Below are 20,407 nucleotides of genomic sequence, written 5' to 3'. Positions count from 1 at the left end.
CCACCTCATGGTGAAGTCAGAGGCTCGGGACTTGGCCCTCGGGTCCAAAGCTGGGCAACAAAATAACCAAGGATCCAGTAAATATCTTTACAGTACTTCTTTACCTGGGCCTTTTTTTCTGATGATGTAATTAGAAGCTAAAAAAATAATCTTTGTTTTGTTTGATTCTTTTCTCCTGCATCAATATATGCTGGTTTACAAGACAGTAAAAAGGATTATCCCATGGTAAAAGTCAGACCCCGCCAATACAGAGGACTCCACACTACCATGGATTGGGAGCACTGAGCAGAACGAAAAAACAGTCATGTCCATGGGACCCAGGTAACATAATGTTCAGAAAAACAGCATTCCCCTTTCCTCTGTCACTTGGTGAGCTAAGGTATGGACCAAGAAGGACAGGCGCACTGATGAGGGCAGCCAAGGAGTTCCTGTCGCATCTTTTACAGCAGTGAGGGTAACCCTGTAAGAAGGCCTATTTCCACTGGCTAGTAGATAGCAGTGGGTATGAGGGCACATCGAATTTTAATAGAGTGGAATCCAGAGATATTTGGAAAGCATTCTGGGCACAGCCATGTCCTGAACCCCTCTGCTTACCTTTCTCCCCTCCCCACCCACCCCAGACAAACTAAGACAATCCTGTGGAGTTTACTCCAGGCAAAGGTGGCATCAGTGCCTCTTGCTGTCTTCGAGTTGCAGTCCCTGCATCATCAATATGAGCCATAACGATCCTGGGGAGGAAGCACACCAAGACACCATGCTACAACACTTCATGCAAACTCCCGAGACAGATAACAAGGTTTTGAGGTGTTTGGGATTGGAATGCAGCGCGAAGTTACCTAGACAGGATACCAGGCAAAAGCATGGCCTTAACTATTTAAAGTTCTGCATGGGATTTGTGGGAAGAGGCATATCTGACATAACAAGGTGTCCTGTCCAGCAGGAGAGTAAGGTTGGCCAAGTAGAGTTCACTAGCCACCTGGAATTGCTCAGCTTTAGTATAGTCATCAGCTACAAAAGTCAGGTCTCTACCTGGGACTTCCCACATAATTTGAGAAGACAATGATAATTCCAGCAGAAGCCACGATATGGGGAAAGTCCCTGAGCATGACAATAGCCTGTCTGAAGGTGCCATAGTGTAACCTCACCTGGAGGGAGTTCATCACCCCATTGGCTAGGACAGCCATCTTGCCAGCAACAGATTTCACTCCTTGCTTGAACTGTGCAATGTCAGCTGCAGGCAGGACATTTCCAATTGACACACCACCTACAAGAACCAGGAGGAGTTAGCCTGAAGTCTCCAGGCTACAGAGAGCACCCTGCCCCCTTCCGCAACCCACCGAGTGTTAACGAACCTGAGTGCACATTCTCGGCCTCTCCAAACAGGTCTGCAGAGCTAATGGCACTGCTGCCCGAGAGCTGCTGCAGTCGGGATCTGGCCTCATACTGCAGCAGAAAACAAAACAAAAAGGTTATGAAAGAAGGGAACAAAGTAGGACCTCAGAGATGAAGCCAGAGCTGTACCAGCTTAAGCACTGCAGAATGCATCTACCTCAGCGTCTGCCTCCCGCCCAAAGAACATATCTGAAGAGATGGCTTTAGCCCCTGCAAACTTCTGCCGAGCTTCATTGGATTCCACAACAGATGTCCTGTTCTCGGTCTCCCGCCTACTGGTGGGTCTGAGGAAACAAGAGAGGAGACATCTCAGCTTAAGTTCAGTAAAGTTCAGTAAAGAAACAGACTTCTCAGACCCTATCTGATCAAAGGAAAGCAACAAATCCTCACGTGCTAACTATCATCAAGGTTCTCTCCCCACCTCAGGACAGCCAGCACATGATGACGATAAAAGCTGTATGAAACTTAGGGACACGACAGAGAAAGAAGAGCCCAAGTCTCCTTCACTCAAGGCACTTTTTCTTGGGCTTGTCCATGCCATGCAAGTTATCTTCTGCAGTACAAGGCTCCTGTCATAACACAGCTGCATCCCTCCCCACAGCTTCTAGACCTATCCTGTTGTTCCATGCACATGGAAGGTACAGTAGCATGGCAGGCAGTTTACCTCTCTGAAACTGGCCGGATACTGGAAATGGTCACCTCAGGTTCCTCCTCTTTGTCCATACCCCATGAAGAGTCCGTTTCCCATCGTGAGCCAAATGCATCTTCGAATGAGAAGGGATTATATTTGTACCTAGATACCAAAAATAGGTAATTTAGGCCAGACATGACATTCAGGAATAAGCCAAAGACTACACTGAAGCTAAGTCTTACTTTGGGGGTCCAGATGTGAAGCCTCCAGCATCTTCAAACAAGTCCAATTGGGAGCGGGGAGATTTTGCAGCCAGCGGTGTCTCCTGCTCAATTACTTGCATCTCAGACATCACCGAGTGCGAAACAGAACTAGCAACAACAAACAGGCAGTCAGGGCTGATGGGTCTGACAGCATCCAGCCCCTACAACTAGTCTGCCTCAAAACTCAATCTGGCCTTCACAGGCAGGGCAGGTGCCACAAGTCTCAAGGGAGAGTTGAGGGATGCCAGCTCCCTTCACCACTTATCTAGCTTATCCCAACTCCCTTGGAAGTCTTGAGCCACCTTCTTGAAGGACATATTCTACAGGGGGACATCTGTCAAGCAGCAGGGCTCTAGAGCTAGACACTGACAGGCCACACTCATTTTTGGAAAAGTTCAAATGAGAACTAGAACCTCTGAACAGACTGCACATTCCTTCTGGGGCCTGAAGCACTTTTAGACATAGTCCAGCATATGAGCACTTTAAATCAGCTCCTTATCTGTTACAGGAGCAGCAAGCTACTGCCTTCAGGAAACTTTTCCAGAGCAGGGTACTTCCAAGGCACCTGACTGTCCCACGCTATCCACATCCAAGTACCTTCTGGACACCAAGCCCATGCCCAGCCTCTCTGCTTGCTCACGCTTCTTCCCTTCAAGGTTCTGAAGTTTCTTCTCTTCCTTCTTCCGATCGAGCTGCAGCTCCTGATAAGCCAGTCGCATTGAGGTGACTCTAAAGGAAAGAGCTATTGTGGGTACCAGTTCATCACCCTCCCCCCAGCCCATACTATGGAGGAGCAAGGGGGAGAGTAACCCTGACAACCCACCAAAACAGCCATTTCCGCAACAGCTCTGCCAAAAATCGGTGAATAGGAGCTCCTGCTTGTCTTCCATCTCACCTCCACCAGGATTCAACTCTTTTTCGGCTAACCACAATTTTCTTAGTGTAAGCATTGCACCCCACCCTGCAGAATGCCCCATCCAGTTCAACCTTTGCCTTTTTCAGTCCTGTCCAAAGGTCAACAGAAACACAAAATACTTCAATATCTGCTCCTTTAACTCTTGCAGGGATGCTAATTTAAATAAAATATGACAGTATAACTTGTGCCCTGCTGTAAGGACCATATTGGCTTACAGCTACTGCTCATCCCATTGTGCAGCATGTTCTGTACTCAGATTAGGTGGTCCTAGGGTGAACAGCATTAACCTCATATTACTTCTGCCTTATGTAATGTAAGGTATTCAGCCCAAACAGGGCACTTACATGGACTCCTCAGCTTGTTTCCTGGACTCCACTGCCTGCTGCTCCCTCAGCTGCTCTGCCACCTGGGCTTGCCGCTCAATCTCACTGAAGCTCTGGCTGCTCACTTTCTGGGCTCCAAGACCTTTTTTTGCACCCAACTTGAAAAAAAAAAAAACCAACCAAAAAATTGTGATTTCTTCACCTTAGATTGTTCATCGTAGAAGAAAACCAGAATCCTACTCCTTACTGTACTGTTCAGGCCTTCGGTCTTCCTGTGTAGTCACAACCTACAGACCCAATAGAGCTTGGAACAGAGTATGGAAGAACACCCAAGAGTTAACCCACCAGTGGCCAGTGCTAAAAGATCAGTCACATACGCTTCAGACCATAACAAGTAATGATCCAAAACCTAATTGTTTTTGTCCATTAGTATACAAGCTATCTTTCAAAATAAGCAGCGATATAATCAAAGCTCTCCCTTCTCCAAATGGATCTCTCAGTACACAGCTTTGTTAAGGGCAGAAAGCAAGGGCCAGGGAAAGGACAGCAGTAATATGAGACATGCTCTACATCCTCTCCATAAAACAATAGCTCAGACATACCCCTTTCTTGGCAGCTCCTGGCTTCTTCTTTCCAATGAGGGAGGATTTAAGTTCTGCAAGAGGAGGGAAGCAGCAAATAAGCAGAAGTGAATTAATTAAGAAGCCCAAATTAGTCAGCAATCCACACAAACATCCACCACAGTCCAGCTGCTATAGAGTCCAGGGCACATCATGCAGCTTCACATCAGAAGCCTGGGTGACTTCACCCAGCCAAGAAAGATGCACTTAAAAGCTCCACATTTGCAGGCTGGTGGCCTAGAGAAGCATGTCCATTGCTGGAGAAACTTGTAAGTGAATTAAGACCTTTAAAAAGCTCCTCCAGCAGTCATGCGGTTGGTGACCCTATCCGCTAGGGATCAGGGTGGCTAGAGAAAGACTAGATTTATACCAAACATAAATCCAAGAAAATGCAGCTTCTGAGCCATATGAAGGTCAGTGCCTGACCAATGCCTTAGGAACAAAGAAGCAAGAACCCTAAAGTCATGTTTACATGAACAGACCAAAATGGACCTAAAGTGCAGCGAGCTGTAAAAGCAACAGGTTCCCCGACATCTTGCACCAGGAACCTGTCACTCTGAGGGCATGAAGCATGCCACGCTTGTAAAACCAGCCAAGGTCCAGCCAAGCAGCAGATGCCTGGGGAAAAGTGTAAGAACAAAGCAAACAGAGAGGGACTGCCCAGGACATCTTCCCAGCTTCCAACATTTAACTCCCCAAATCTCTTATTGCCCTTGTCGGGCTTTTCTTCCACAGAAGTGTTTCCTTACTTTCTACACCCACATGACTTTTGTGAACCCATACTTTAGATCACTCTTGACAGCCTTTCCTGTATCTTTTCTAGTCTTACCATAAGTTTTTGAAATAGGGGGGTTCAACACACACTATCCAAGACTATTTTCAGCTTGCTGTTCCTAACATTTGATTTGAGGTTGTTTGGGGTTTTTTTTAAGTACTGTTGGCAAACATTTAACAAAAATGTCATTAAGATCCCTTTCCAGATATGGAATAGCTGGTTTAGAACCCAATATCATACATGTAAGCTTTGGCTCATTCTCTCCCTCCAAGCACAAGAAGCTAAAGTTAGAGTTGAAGGCAGAATCACAGAAGGGACAGGCAGAGTTGTCACAAGCAGCCAGCGCAGGCCAGCTGTTAGCCAGTTACCTCTGGCAGGAGCAGGCCCTTGTGTTGAGAGATACATGGACATGTCTGAAGAAGAGACATAAAACATGGGGAATGAATAGACACTTGAGGACATAGGTTTTCCACCCAGGATGAACCCACTGTGAGCTAGGAGCACACTCTCAATAAGGAAAGAAGCTCCAGCTAAATGCTCTTTGTGCAGCCAGGACGGTAATCATAGGGGAGAATCAGACACAAATCCCTCTTACCCTGGAAGCTAAAAATTCATTTGCTTCTGGGCGAAAAAAAAAAAAAAAAAGACCAGAAACAAACCAAAACACAAATACCACAGTCACGTGGCCTTGATCAGCCAAGTTCTAGATATGCAAATGCCAAGTTTTGTCCAAAGCTCAAAAAATGCAAACAAGTTTTTGGGAAGGTGACAGCTTTGAACTCAATTATCCAAAGGAAGAGGAAACCTCCAGTAAACCTTGGCTTGGTTTTGGGGTTTAGGGAGATCCTCAGTACTGGCTCCACAGAAGATAAGCTCCTTTAGATGTTCTGGAAATTGGCTTATCAGTTCCAGCTCCACTGAGCTTACTACTGAGCAGTAGGTACAAGAGCAAGACTGATCTGAGAGATAGCAGAGAGTCTTACTTACCTAGAGGAGCTTTAGGTGATGTACTCAACAAGTCAATAGAGGGGCCCTGGCTGGAATCTGTGGGCATAAAAACAGAAGAGAACATTCAGCAGAGAGATTCTCAACCCCTTTCTTTTTGGTGTACTCACAGTTCTACTCCATCTCTTTTACCTCCTCTGCCCCGATCCCAAACAAGGTAAGTTACAGTTTGAAACATGCACAACAATTTTACATCTCCACAGAGCAAGTTATGCCCTCTGCAGTGTTCTTAACACATTAAAAGAAAGCAAACACTCTGCAGGAGAATACACAAAGATTCCTGGTTTTCTTGTCATTCACCCTAGAAACAGTGTTTTGCTTTATATTCATAGATCATTTCCAGACCCACCAAATTCAAGGGACAGAAAAGAGTCTTTAAACAAATAATTATGTCTGGAAGCAGGGAAACAGGGCAGCTAACCCCCAACAGTTTTGCACGCATTTCAGGAAAAGCAGAGAACTGATCCCAAACAGAGCAGTATTTTTAGATGTCTCCATTAATTTAACTAAACGTCATAGAGTGCACAGAGCTTCTACTCCTTGAAGCCTGAACCAAAGGAAAAGCTTAGCCCTTTCCAATTGTGGTACAGAAGTGTATGCTCCTGGAAATGAAGTCAGGTTCTTGGAAAAATTATTCAGCAGGAAACTCACTTGACACTTCACTGCCTTCTGATGACAGTGCTGCTTTTTCCACCTCTGGGGAAGACTGTGCAGTATTCTGGCTGGCATCCGCTACATCCCAGGTACTGGAAGACTGCAAGGAGATGCACATTCCAGTGATTTGCAGAATACTAATGAACCCAACAATCCTGAACTTACTTCAGGTTTAGTGACCTGTATTCAGCTTTAGGCCAAAAGAAACATGTTCCAAACTCCAGACTAAGCCTTCATTGAAAATAACATACAGACAAGTCCACATTCCCTTAGCAGGGACAAAAATTAAGGAAAAAAAAAAGGAAGCTAAGCTGAATGGAAGGCCAAAAGAAATGACAGCATCACTCAACAGCAGTATCAGAGCTGGTTACTGCGAGGACTTCACAGGTTGAGGAAATGAGCTTAAATCTGGGAGAAAGTGTGAATGAGTTTCCCTGGAAAAAAATAATTTCAGCTTCCACTGTCTTTATTGCTGTACAGCCAATTCTCACATTACTCCATTCACTTGAGAAAGTCTGCCTAGCATTGTGCAAACAGGTGCCCAAATTCACTTTATCAGGGTCTATGCACTTAAAAGCTGACTAAATCAGAAGTTAAAGTAATAGCCAGTTCTTGCTTTAACTGTACAAAGAGACTATGCATTAACAAAGTACACAAAGCATATTCCAGGGAGCAGCTCGTAGCTCTGAGTATTCCTCGAAGATAAAGATGGTCTTGAAAACAGAGGACATGGATATTACCAGCACCATGAGGGACTCTTTAGATCTGTGATTATGACTGAGTCTTGGTTCTTCCACGTTACTACTGAAAAAGTATACAGCTTAGAGTCCTTCCAAACTATGTGGGACTGCTCCTGGCTGCACAGCTGGCTATTTAAGATCTATTAAAGCTGTCTGGTTTAGACAGTTCTTCTCACCTGTGTGTGCTCCATGAAGAAATCAGCATCACTCTTGTCAGGGGAGTGCCCAGGGGCTCCACTCAGTCCATCTATAAGCAGCTGAAGAGAGGAGAGGGGGAAAAATAAAAAGGTATCCTACAAGACCCAGCACTTAGCACTACACATCTAACAGCACAGAGCTGCTCAGACTTACATCAGTGCCATACTTGGCCATGGCAGCACTTGCCAGCTGCCGGATCTTCTCCCTGTACATCTGGGCAGCTCGACTATTATACTTAGCATTGGCATCTGTGGTAGTACAGCCATGCTGGCGGAAGAAAGCAGTCTGAAGAGAGAAGAATATTCAGTATCCTGACCGCTAGATCATACTCAAGCAAGCATTAGACATAAACTCTACAGAAAAGGAAGCTTCCCAGAGACAGGGGATGATATACTGAGCACACAGTATGAACCAACCATTCATTGATCAGCTTTCTCCAAGAAGTCTCACCCCAGGCCCCACAGGCCTAAGGAAACCATCCCTGTCCTCCACAGGAGGATGCTTCTGAGTCACAATGCTGAGCACAAACTTCCAAACTGATCAATGTTACTAACACCTTTCCTTTACGAGGACCATGCCTCTCATTTAAATGAAATGTAAGGAAATGACAGATCTGCACATGAGAAAACAAGGCATTCAAAGGTCACAGTCTGAATTCCAAGCACACCTGACAAAAACCTTTCCTCATTACACATTTCAGATTGTGATCAGCGCACAGAGTCTAGTTGGAGGCCTGTAACCAGTGGTGTCCCCCAGGGGTCAATACTGGGTCCAATTTTGTTTAATATATTCATTAATGACCTGAATGAGGGGACAGAGTGTATCCTCAGCAAGTTTGCTGATGATACCAAACTGGGTGGGGTGGCTGACACCCCAGAGGGCCGTGCTGCCATCCAGCGTGACCTGGACAGGCTGGAGAGCTGGGCAGAGAAGAACCTAATGAGGTTCAACAAAAGCAAGTGCAAGGTCCTGCACCTGGGGAGGAAGAATGCTAGGCACCAGTATAGGTTAGGGGCAGACCTGCTGGGAAGTAGCTCGGAGGAGAAGGATCTGGGGGTTGTGGTAGACAGTAAATTATCCATGGCCCAGCAATGTGCCCTTGTTGCCAAAAAGGCCAATGGAATCCTGGGCTGCATAGGGAAGAGTGTGGCCAGTAGGTCGAGGGAGGTCATTCTCTCCCTCTACTCTGCACTGCTGAGGCCACAACTGGAATACTGTGTCCAGTTTTGGGCTCCCCAGTTCAAGAGGGACAGGGAACTGCTGGAGCGAGTCCAGCGAAGGGCAACTAAGATGATTAAAGGCTTGGAGCATCTGCCTTCTGAGGAAAGGCTGAGAGAGCTGGGACTCTTTAGCCTGGAGAAGAGAAGGCTGAGGGGAGACCTTATTATGGTGTACAAGTATCTAAAGGGTGGGCTGAAGGAGGATGGAGCCAGGCTCTTTTCAATGGTTCCCAGTGACAGGACAAAGGGCAATGGGCACAAGTTAGAACACAGGAAGTTCCGTTCAAATACACAGAAAAACTTCTTTACGGTGAGGGTGACAGAGCGCTGGAACAGGCTGCCCAGGGAGGTTGTGGAGTCCCCTTCTCTGGAGATTTTCAAGACCCGCCTGGATAGAGTCCTGAGTAATGTGCTCTAGGCAATCCTGCTTTAGCAGGGGAGTTGGACTAGATGATCTCTAGAGGTCCCTTCCAACTCTGAAAATTCTGTGATTCGGTCAGTACCCAGAAAACCACAGATAAGATTGCTACCAAAAAAATCACACAGAGGAAAGGGACAAGAAACAGAGAATGTAGATTAGCAAAAGGGAAAGCAAGCAAAATGCCTACAGAGGCTCCTCACCGCGTTGGCATTGCTGCCCACTTGCATACACCTCAGCTGGAACCAGTTCCAATTAGAATCCAACTCTGTGGACCTGTGTGAGAACCAATTATTTCTATTAATAATGTGCAGGCATGCCAAATGCAAAAGCAAGGTCTGAGCTAGAAGGGTCAGATATCCCACTACTATCCCAGATTATAGGAGGCAAAAGGGGAAAGAACATCTTGGTAACTTCTTTGCTCCTGTAAGAAATTAATTCAAACTTTTGAAGTGGGGAAAAAAAAAAACCAAAAACAACAGAGTTTCAGTTTCACACCAGTGTCCAAACTTAAAGGACCTCTCACTTGTATTGCTTAACAGGGCGGAGCTTGAACTAGGAAAGCACAGCCAACAACTTTCCTTCTACATATGATCTCACATGAGACTCATATTCAGGCCGTCCCACAGATTAGGCCATAACACATGACAAAGCAACTGAGAAAACAACCAAGTAAAACCAGGTGACGGAGCGTGTCTCATACCAGTTACTCAACTTATCTCTGAATAAGTATAGGTCACTGTTCTGTTACTTAAAATACTAACTTTTAAAAGTGCTGAAAATAAGATCAATAGGCTGAAAATCCAAGACTATCTTCCTTGCTAAGTTGAGACAGAAAAGATTAAATAATATTCCTGGTTTTGCCTTGCTAAGCGTTACAAGAAAGACTTCCATATTGCTTTACTGGCAAAATTCACAAGCCACACTCTACTCTCAGCTTCTACAACTGACAGGGTTTCTGCAAGGTTAGCAAAAGTAACACTTCGATGTCCCACTGTGCTTCAGAAACTCCACCTTGGAAGGTCTGGGCAACCTGAAACCCCCACCGAAGCAAGCCACATAAAACCCGAGGCCATCACTCTGCGACAACGCTTATCTCTAACCGAGTCCCGGCGTGTTCCCACACCACGGGGGCACAGCTGCTCCGGGCCTGCCCGGCGGTCACATCCCCGCTGCCCCAATCACCTGATGAAGCTGAGGTGGACGCCCAGGGACCTGTGGACGCCGGAGCAGTCGATGCACAGGAAAACCCCGTAGGTGATGCTGGCCCAGCTCGGGTTCTTGGCGCCGCAGTCGAAGCACGACTAAAACGAAGGCAAAGGGACGACCCGGCTGAGGCGGCGGCTCTGCCGCTCCTCCACTTCCCGCCGCAACCCGGCGGCCTCGTCCCCCACGGACCGGCCGCTCTCCCCAGGCCCTCCCCGCCACCCGGCAGGCCCCTACCCGGCCGCCCCGCCGCCGCCGCAGCGCGGCCCGGAGCCCAGCGGGGCCCAGCCCCAGCCCAGACTGCGGCCGCAGGGAAGCAGCCCGGCTCGGAAAAGCGGAAAGCCGCCCCGCTACCTTGTTCGCCGGCGCTGCCCGGAGCCGCTTGAAGAGAGTCTGGATCTCCGTCTTGCTGGGCTCCGCCGCCATGATCTCTCCTTCCCAGACACCACTGCGGCGACGGGTGCCGGCCGGGCCCAATCGGCGCCGGGGTCGGGCCGCAGTACGGGTGCCGCCTCGGCCCACGCCGGCCCGCGCACGAGTCCCCGCTGCGGCCAGCCCCCACCCGCCCCGTCGCCATGACAGCGGGGCCGCTCCGCCATTCACCGCCCCGACAGACCGCCGTACCTGGCGGGGCTGCTCGCCGGGAGGGGGACCGGGAGTCCCCTCCTTCCCCGGGCTCAGGGTGGGCGTTTCGGGTCAGGGCCCCTCCTCGGCGCCCTGCGCTAGGCTCGCCACCACCCTGTCCCCGCATGCGGCCTGCGGGGTGTCACGGCATCGTCCTCTGCAAAAGCCTTCCCGAGTCTAAACGTGAAAGGGGAAGTTTCCCCACCCGAGACCCCCGTCAGCTCTGGCTGCTCACGGTGTCCCCTCAGCCCCCTCACGACACAGGCATGCAGCAGAGGAGCTCTCGGGAGCGCTCCTGACAGACAGACTGACTGACTGACTGACACCCCCTAGCTTCCTCATGGAGGCCCATGGCAGGCCCAGACAGAGAGGGGCTTTGTAGAACAGCAGGGAGGCAATGCCTGCCTGGGGTCAGCCGCTACCTGAGAAGAAGCTCAGATGAGTGCCTACTGGCATCACCTGCTGCAGCAGCTGGACCTCGGGCCACCAGGCCTGGTATGCTGGCACAAGTGAGCAGACTTGGAAATGGTAGAGTCAGCTGGAGGCTTCTCAAGAGCAGCACCACCTAACCCCGTACAGTAATCAAGGTAGCGTGAGGCAGTAATCAAGGTAGGGAAGTTGTTACTTCAGACCAAAGATGGTGTCAGGGCCTTAAAACGCTGTATTACCTGCCTGGAAACAGGAGGGAATGGACTAGGAAGTCATTCAGTTATAATGCGAGAAAAATAGGAAAAAAATGTGGTTGTGCTTTGAAGTAAAAGTCAATAGTGTATAGCCCATTTCATGCTTTAGCCAAGAAAAAAAAAAAAAGTGACTGCAGAGCAATGAGAGATTCAGAAGGGCAACAACAACAAAAGCTAATCAGTACCATGGTATTACTGAGATGGAATAGATTGGGATTTCCTTACTTCCAAAAGGAGATTGCTCTGTAGCACCAGCTTGTCACTAAAATAAACAGTTAAATATACTAATATCTGGACAAGACAAATTTTAGTTTCAATTTAAAGGCTTTCCTTTCACTCATTTCCATGTTTTCCACAGATACGTAAGGTGGACTGTAGAATCCATTGCAATGGGAACCTAGGACCCATGGTCTTAGCAAGATCCATAAAGTCTTGGCACATACAGATGCAATCAGGAACATCTGAGTTGTTGGGAAAAAAAACCCTGCAGAAAAAACCCTGCAGGTTTAGCAGGAGTATGAAATCTTGCGTTCTGGGAATCAGCAAAACTACATGGTCAGAGCAAGACCTGATATGGGAGGCACACTGCCCTACAGTAAAATGAGAGGCTTCTGGCTGACACATCTGATTTGAGCTGCTCAGAGATGAGTTTCTGAACAGGGTAGTGAAGCCTGATCCAGCCTGCCAGGACACATTCTTGGCAGCAGTCTTGTCTTAAGTAGCCCCTGGTGTCTGTTGCTCTTATGCTGCTACCTTAATTGTGCCTATATGCCCATTTCTGGGATTACACAAACAGTACTGGGGAATCAGTTCAGGTAAAAGTAACTGATAGCTTTTTCCTCACAGCTATTTTTAAACCAGTTGAGGTCCCTGATGACATTCATGGTGCAGCTGTCCTGGCAGTCATACCAGGAGAGGTGATGTCAGGGTGCAGCAAGGGCTGGCTGTACCATAGGAGGAGGAGAGCTGTGATGGAAGTGTCCCAAGGCCAGCAGGCCTGGGCCCTCATCAGCCACGGCCTATTCTCCCAGTACCTGGGCAAGGAGAGCTGGGCAAGCCCAGGGTAGTGGCCAGGTTTGACCAAGAATTGACATAGTCAGGCAAGCTCATGGTGATGAGGTAATCTACAGTCAAGCTCAGAAGTCAATCCACAGGTCAGGATCAGGCCCAGTGATTGCCAGGCATGTTTGTGGTGACAAGGGAAGGCAAGGCTGAGGTCAGGCTGGTATACCAGCCTACAGATCAGGATCAACAAAGCACAGCCAGTGACCACGACTCCTCCAGTTTAGCTCAGACAGGGACTGGTAGCTCTGGATTGAGTTTAAATGAAAACACTCCCACCCCCATGGGCAGGGGGTGTGGGTAGAGGCCCCAAGTGAGGCTACTAAAGCTATGACAGAGGGTTGGGAAAGGGAGTGTATGGTGGCAGGGTGGAGGCTGTGTAAGCTGCATCTTGTTGTGTAGAGGAGCAAGTTCAGGGGATGAGTGTGCATTGGGAGTGGTGGTGTTCATGTTGACTTGAGCAGTCTCAAGCTGAGTTGCTTGCTCCTGCCTCATCACAATCTGTTTTGTGGTGCTGCTCCCCTCCTCTGCTGGCTTTCTTCTCACTGAGTCTGTGTTTGGCTGTGTGATGGCGATGTTGTGCAGGGGTTAGGAGGGACAGAGTCTGTTCATGCTTGCATTACCCTAACTGGGGCTTGTGAGAGAGAAACAGCCTGTGCCCAGGAGGAGCCAAGGCAGCCTCAGAGGCCAATAGGTCAGTGTCACACTTTGTCTCTGCCTGTCTGTGCTAGGAGACGTGGGGAGATACAGTGCAGGCTCCTCTCCTCCGTGGAGGGTGCACAGTTTTTGTTCACTGCGCTGTGTCTTAGGAAGGCTTGCTACAGCAGGGTTACTCAAGCTTCTCTACCTCAGCTGCGTCCCTTGCAGGCCTTCCAGCCCATGCTGGTTTCTCCAAGTCCTGGCAAGGCTGCTGATCCTGTCCATCAGTTTTACATAAAAGCAGCAGGAAGAGCATGCTGCTAGTCTGAGAAACAGTCAGCTTCTTTTTGTTGACTTTGTCAGTACAGGAAAGACCTCCTGCTGCTGACTGTTCCCTGTGAGCGCGTGCTGTCACTGTACAGTTCCTGCTATTTCCTGCATCTGTTTCTCTTGCATCTGATGTGCTTTGGTGCTGAATTTCTGAGCTCCAAGCTGGCAGCCTGCTCTTTGGCCCTCGGTGTCCCTGTCCACCTACATCACGTCTGACATCTGCTTCTTTCCTCCTGACTGCTGTGGCACCAGACCCTGAGCCAGATGTAGCCTCCTAATCAGAGATTGCCTTGCTGTTACCCGTCTCTGTCAGTAAAAGATAATCCCCAGCATCATCCAAGAGAGCAAAGGAAAGCAAAGGATGGTGATGAGGCGTGTTCTTGGAGTCTGCCATACCACTGGGGACACATTTTCATTACAGAAGTCTTGTTGTCTGAGTGCATGAGCTTACTGTGAAGGACAGCTGGTGCAGTTCAGGAGTGAAGTGCTGTGATGGAAATAAAACCTGCCCTGCGCTTGCAGCTCTGAGCCAAAGGGAAGAGAAAGTGCTTCTCTGGGAGTCTGTCCAGAAGCAGGGTGGCAAAGGGGAAGAGGAACCTTGCTCTCTTCTCACTACCCAGCAAAGAACATGTGTGAAAGGACTGTGCAGGAGAGAGATGAAGTCACTGAGTCCTGCTCTCCTACTCAGATCTGTTGGCCTCTCATGCTTTTGCTGAATAATATTTGGGAAGGGGGCCAGCAAATTCAGTAAACTACCCAAAAAATAACTGGGAGATAAAACTTCCCGTGGATCACAGTGTGAGTGGTGGGGTACAAGGAATCTACAATGACACCTTGGGGAGAGGAGCAATTCCTAACACAAATCTGTTGCCCTTTTTTTTTTTTTTTTCCTTTCTTTCTTACCAAGCAGTTTACAGGCACTAACTAATCTGCATGATTTCTCCTGGTGATAGTCAGTAACCCTAGGAGAGAGCTTTTCTCAGTATTTCAGGGCAGCCTGGCTGTTTCAGTAGAGGAAAGAGCAAGTGTAGCCACAGATGGAGAGGAGGAAAGGGGAATCAGATAGAAAGCGTTCTCCCTCTCACTAGAACAAGGGACAGGTTCTCATCAGGTATATAACTTCCTGGAGTGTGTAAGGAGATGCTTCCAATTTCCCGTGGTTTCAGGGTTCATATAGAAAACTTTTCCTTGGGTTAGGTTTCTGTCAGGTCATCAAGCTGCCCTGCATTCCTGTAAGGCCATGTATTTGCTAGGATTGATGCAAAGGAAGCAGCCAGCTGAGGGTCGTGGATGACGAGCCTGCCAGTGTGCTGAATTGAGTGTAATTAGTAGCTGCTGCCCTAGAAAAAAGTATAGCACTGAGGCACACAGTCACATCACACACTGAATCCATGCTATGCTTCCAGCAAGATTTAAGATAAGGAGCTAATACACTATGTGTAGAGTGAATATTTTGTTCAGGTTTACAACTTACGCAATTTTACTGCAGCCTTACAAATGTTGTGGTTTGGAGAAAAGCCAGCAAAGGTAGAAGAAACACACAAATTAAGGAACAGAACAGATGGGTAGTTCGAGAGATACTGAGGAGCACAGTCATGGCTGGCTTGATCCAATTTGGGGTTGTGTGGCAGCTGAAAGGCCAGTCCTGCTGCCCATGCTGCTCTTGCACCCGCTCTGGCAAGTGGCTGCTGTGGGCTGAGTTGTGTCCCTAAGCCCACTCAAATGCTGATTGTCATTGCATCGCTGATCTCCTGCTTGTGTGATTGCTGAAGCAAGTAAGGGAAGGGCTAGGAAGGTTTGAAAGGGAGAAGAGAGGACTGTCCCTTTCAGTTGTGCCAGCCGATGTTGCTGGGCTGCCAGGCGAAACTGCTGGGATTTGATGGAAAGGGTGTGTGAGACCAGGGAAGGAGCATGTGGCTCCCAATTGCTCCTGAGTAGTTGTTAAGTGTGTGTATACATGTATGTCTTCAGGCTTTTCTTTTGTCACTCCATTTCCAATATTATAATCAAATGTTTATTTTCAAACATCTGATACCATCACCTCTGACTGGCCTGGCAGGTGCTTGGGACTTGGGAGTCTTTGGGGATACCCCAAAGTAGGGGTGAGCTGGCAGATGTGCCCTGGGGTTTTCTGGATCTGAGGACAAGTTTTAAACAATGCTCAGTCTGGAGATGTTACAGGTGTCCCTGCCGGGAGCAGGCTGTTTGGCAGGTGACCATCACTCAAGTGATGTATAGCTTCAAGTCATGCTCATCACACCGTATGGAAGCAAGGTGGAGAGACTGGGTAGAGAGCAGGCACTGAGCTACGTCACCCTCCTTCAAGGGCAGTCACAGGCACTAACTTGCTTGAGGTCAGAGCTGGCAGGGCTGTCCTCCTATCAGACATGACCCTTCCAAATTTTGCAGTAGACATGCAATCTCCCCTGCAGATCGCCCCACTCTCCAGAGTTTTCTAAACTGAATACCTCTAGTACAGGGACTAGTTGCCTGTAGCCCCCACAACAAGCATAGGGAGCATGCCTAAAGCAGAAGACAGTGACTCCTGAAAGAAGGGCAGGCAGAGCTAATGAAAAGGCAAGGTAAGCAAGGCAAGATGAGAAAGCCATTGGTTTACTGTGAAGCTGTTTTGAAAACATACAGTTATCACAGAGCACAAGCACCGCTGTCAAACAGGTTATGATGAGGAATTTGGATGGAGAAGGAGTAGACAGCAGTGCTTCAGGTCTGCAGGTGGCCACAATGTGTAGAGGGAAAGCAAGTCCACTGGTGAGACACGCATCCATAGGATTGTGGATACAGCATTCCTTAGGAACTGTGTGGCACCTGTGGGGGTGAGAGAAAGGTCTATTGTGGTCACAGCTGGGGGCAGTGACTGTTTTGGTGTCAGCCTCCTGTTGAAAGCAGGAACAATAGACTCAGGAAGGAAAGAGGTAGTGAAGTCAAAGGGAGAGAGTGCAGGACCTGCAAGAAGGCTCGCAGCTGGTAGGATAGAAAGGAAACGCAGGGAGGAAGGGACCACAGGACCTGTAAATAGCTGGACCCAGTGAAAGCGCTGAAACTGGAGAGATTATGGGCCCCCACACTAAAGGGGAAGAAGTGCTGACCACCACTACACTGCTTATGGAGAAAGGAAGTCTCAAGCTGCAGCTGCCTTAATCTGAGAGACAAACCAGGAACCTCTACAAGCAGAGTTATTGAATGATGAAAAACAGGAGGACATAGCCAGTAAAATGGATGTGCTGAAAGCAGCTGAGGTGATTTGGCCTAAAATATGGTTTGGAAAAGTTCACTGGAGCCATGCTGCTTAGTCGTGATGTGCCGACAGAAAACCAGCCTATTTCTTCCAGTTAAAGAGCCTATTCTGTTCCCCCCCCCCAACTTTCAGCAAGGATTTGTTCATCTTTGCCAGAAACATCTTATTCATCCTCTTTGATCTTCTAAGAACCTAGGTAGCTTGGTAAACAGTCTCACTCCCCTGCAGCCCCTGAGTTTTCCAGGTCCTTGTAGTCTGGACCTGGGCAGTAGTGAAACACTTGGTTTCAAGTCTTTTTCTGTTTGTTTGGTTAGACACTATTCCTTGCTTGTTTTGCACAGTCTTTCCCACCAGTTTGTAGTGGGTATTTTCCAACCCCATTGCCATGGGTCAAGATGGAGTTTGTGGCACCAGTGTTGTCTCAGGTTCAGTCCCATGACCAGTCTGCAACCAGTCTTTGTGCAGTTACCCTAGAAACGATCATCCGCCAGCCTGAGTGAAGCGTTCAAGCCCATTTCAACTTCAGCACCAGCTTTCTTCACAAGCAGAGTTTTGCAGCCTGCTGCCCATAAGCGTAATGCTGTTAGCTCTAGAAATGTAACTGGGGCAGCCCCAGTTCATGCACAACCTGCACGGCAGTGAGGGGGAACCTGCCTGAAACAGCAGAGCGGAGCTCTGCACGGCTGCGGCCTTGGGCTGGATCTGCAAACAGGGCCAGCAGCAAAGGGAACGCGGGACAGTTTGTAACAGCTCTGAGGGGTCTCCCGGCAGGATTGCCACATACTTGTACCTGCCTCAGCACTTTGTGCCAAGCAAAACAGCCGCAACAAGGGCACAAGGGATGGGGAAGTGGGATGGAAAGTAAACTGAAGCACCAGTGGCCCCAAGCTTCACGCAGGGCTGTGGGAGTGCTACCAAGAGATAGAAGCTAACCGCAACTCTCAGCTGCCATCACAGAGCACAGCTGTCCTGTGGGCTCTGTGACCCAGATTTTGCCTACAGGGCATAAACATCATTAATGGGTTGAGCAAGCTCAGCTGCTGCTTTGGGGAAATGGGTGTGATCTGTCATAAAGAATCTTTAACTTCCTCTTCCTAGAAGAGAACAGGAAATCCAAGCATATTCTTTTCCAGGAAGATGCCAGAACTAAATTAATTATCTGCCAACCATTGATGTACAAACTTTCCACAAGGAGTGGATTTATTAAAAAAATAAAATATGACTAGATAATGTTTTCACTGTGTTGCCCATGAGGCACAAAGATGAATTTGTATGTTTTTACAGAAGCCATGGGGGAAGAATAGGCTTTGCTGACCTTCTGGAATTCAGGCACAGCAATTAGTTCATGTGCGCATGTCTGTTCACACACAAAACTTTTGGCATGGCATGGATGACAAGTTTTAACTAGAGCCTTTGTGGTTAACAAAACCTCATTTGCTTCTATGGAAAACTAAGTCTCCAGGCAGAGCTATTAGTTTAATATAAGATCATTAGATGTGTTTGGGTTTTCTTTTCCCCTCCAGCTGGTTCTTTACTACACAGGCTCTCTTTTACTAATCCATTTGGTTTTGAGTAGCCAGGACTAAGTGCCACACCAAAATTTATGAGGTACAGTCCAGCCAAGCAATTCTTCGTTCTTGATGTGTTGTCTCCTGTCCATTACTTCAGCTCTTGGCAGGAATTTCTGATGTGCAAACATTCCTTTAGGGGACTCGATCACATAAACTGCAGTATGCCACCATTTCTGGAAACCTTCAAGCAGCCCATTATGGATCAGGTGGTCATGTTTTCCTAGAACAAACAAGTCTGTTCAGACTTTGTCCTGTGGAATTTCAGGTTGTTTGTACTGTAATCAGAGGTCCTGTCTGCTGGACATTTCAGTCCTCATAGCAGGTTCTGGCCACACCTAACTCCATCCCTAATTATAGCCTGACTAGAACTCAGAAGAGGAATTGAAGTCAAGCCTCCAGTTGTCCTTCGTAACTCCCTTCCAGAATTTTTTAACCCTATATGAAAGGCTAGCATTAGAGTTTGAAAATATCCAGGCTAACAAGGTAAATTTTAGTATTCATTATAGCATATCTCAGGTCATCTTATCCCTCGTTTTGTCTCTGTTATCTCACAAGCCTGGCAGGCACGTGCTCTTGACGTTCATCTGTGTTAGGACAAAACAGCAACAAATCATTCAGTTGAGGGTCAGCAAGTGGAACACTTGCAATTACAGTACAACACTGATGATACTTTACTTGGGACATAGTACTGAAAGCAGAGACTGGATCTTTAAATAAATCCAAGTGCTTATACACCAAGACCTCTAATTAAATGGCATAAGCTTAGAGGTTTCTTCAAATATTGGACTTAGAATAATAGGTAAATTCATAGCTAAACTCAGGCGGTTTTAATGTTTGTTGCTTAGATCTTTAATTGCCTTTTGGGAATACTTTCCTTTTCTTGAGAAATGACATTACTGATGCAGAACAAAATGCTTTAGCGTTGTTCTTTTGGTCTGCACCCTTCTCCCCCCATTCATGAAGTACAGCGCTAGGGACACTTTGAGCAAGACCTTTCAACAGCTGATGCATTTCTGTGGTCTCACAAAAGCACTAAAAGCATTAGTCTCAGAACTCTTTGTCCATGGCAGACTACATTTCAAGGCATCTAGTGTGTTGTAAAAGGTTAATTTCTGCTCTGTCTGGCAGGCAACAAGCTGTTTGGGATACTTTAATCTCTCATAAGTTAACAGTGTTTGAATCTGTCCATCCCCACCTCCTTTTTAGTCTATGCTTGTTAAGCATCCAGTTTGGTTCACTAGCTGCTGTTAACATTCTGCAGTCATTTGATCCCAAATGCTCACCTATGACTTCAGCCTTCCTTATCTGTATCACCCCTTTTCCAAACTGCCCTCAGGCAGTTCGCCTCACTGTGGTTGGCTGAGGCTTGACTGAGTTTTGTGAGTCCCACTTAGCCAAGTTCCTCACATGTGCTAACCCAAAATAAGAATTTCACTACAGAAGGCTACTACAAACTCACAGTACAGCTCAACAACACTTTCAAGCAGATGTAGTAAGTGAACCATTTTTAAACTATTGTTTTCCCCAAAATAGTAGGTTTTCCTTTTTTTGTCCCCTCGAGGGCTTAGGCTTATCCTATACAGAACATGTCCATCAGTCCTCATGTTTGAATATGCTGAGCAGCCTCAGAGGCTTTCAAGGGCAGAAATACACCTGCAGCAACTCAGGACCAGAAGAGTTATCCCTCTATAGCTAACATTCTGCTGGCCAGCAGGTAGCTTCCACACTCTGGTAGACTTCATCACTGTGTAGGGGTCTTTGAAAAAGCAGGGACCATAATTCTAGCACGCATAAGTCAAGAATATGTAGGATAAGGAAAAAGGGTCTCTGCTGTGTTCATGAAGAGAGGTATAGCCAAAATTATCTAGAAGCATTAGAAAC

At 47.6% G+C, this 20,407-nt stretch overlaps 1 protein-coding gene across 2 annotated transcripts; it reads right to left on the bottom strand.

Moving 5' to 3' along the window:
- Positions 1-82: 82 nt before the first annotated feature.
- On the bottom strand, positions 83-10,808 carry ARFGAP2 (ARF GTPase activating protein 2). Of its 2 annotated transcripts, XM_082485423.1 has the most exons (17): positions 10,716-10,808; positions 10,341-10,459; positions 9,359-9,431; positions 7,671-7,802; positions 7,496-7,576; positions 6,577-6,679; positions 5,908-5,964; positions 5,289-5,333; positions 4,128-4,180; positions 3,547-3,683; positions 2,884-3,015; positions 2,266-2,394; positions 2,057-2,185; positions 1,550-1,676; positions 1,353-1,443; positions 1,146-1,264; positions 83-728 (listed from the first exon to the last, which is right to left on the bottom strand). In XM_082485423.1, the coding sequence occupies exons 1-17, from the start codon at positions 10,785-10,787 to the stop codon at positions 708-710; spliced, it is 1,620 nt and encodes a 539-aa protein (XP_082341549.1). In that variant the 5' UTR covers positions 10,788-10,808; the 3' UTR covers positions 83-707. The 2 variants fall into 2 exon arrangements, with proteins under 2 accessions (XP_082341549.1, XP_082341550.1); XM_082485424.1 differs by lacking the exon at positions 5,289-5,333.
- Between the last annotated feature and the right edge of the window lie 9,599 nt (positions 10,809-20,407).

The sequence above is a fragment of the Vanellus vanellus genome (genome assembly GCF_965231255.1).
Source record: "Vanellus vanellus genome assembly, chromosome: 6".
In the NCBI taxonomy this organism is placed as follows: domain Eukaryota; kingdom Metazoa; phylum Chordata; class Aves; order Charadriiformes; family Charadriidae; genus Vanellus; species Vanellus vanellus.
Note: the sequence above shows the minus strand (reverse complement) of the source record. Positions and strands in the feature narration are given on the sequence as shown.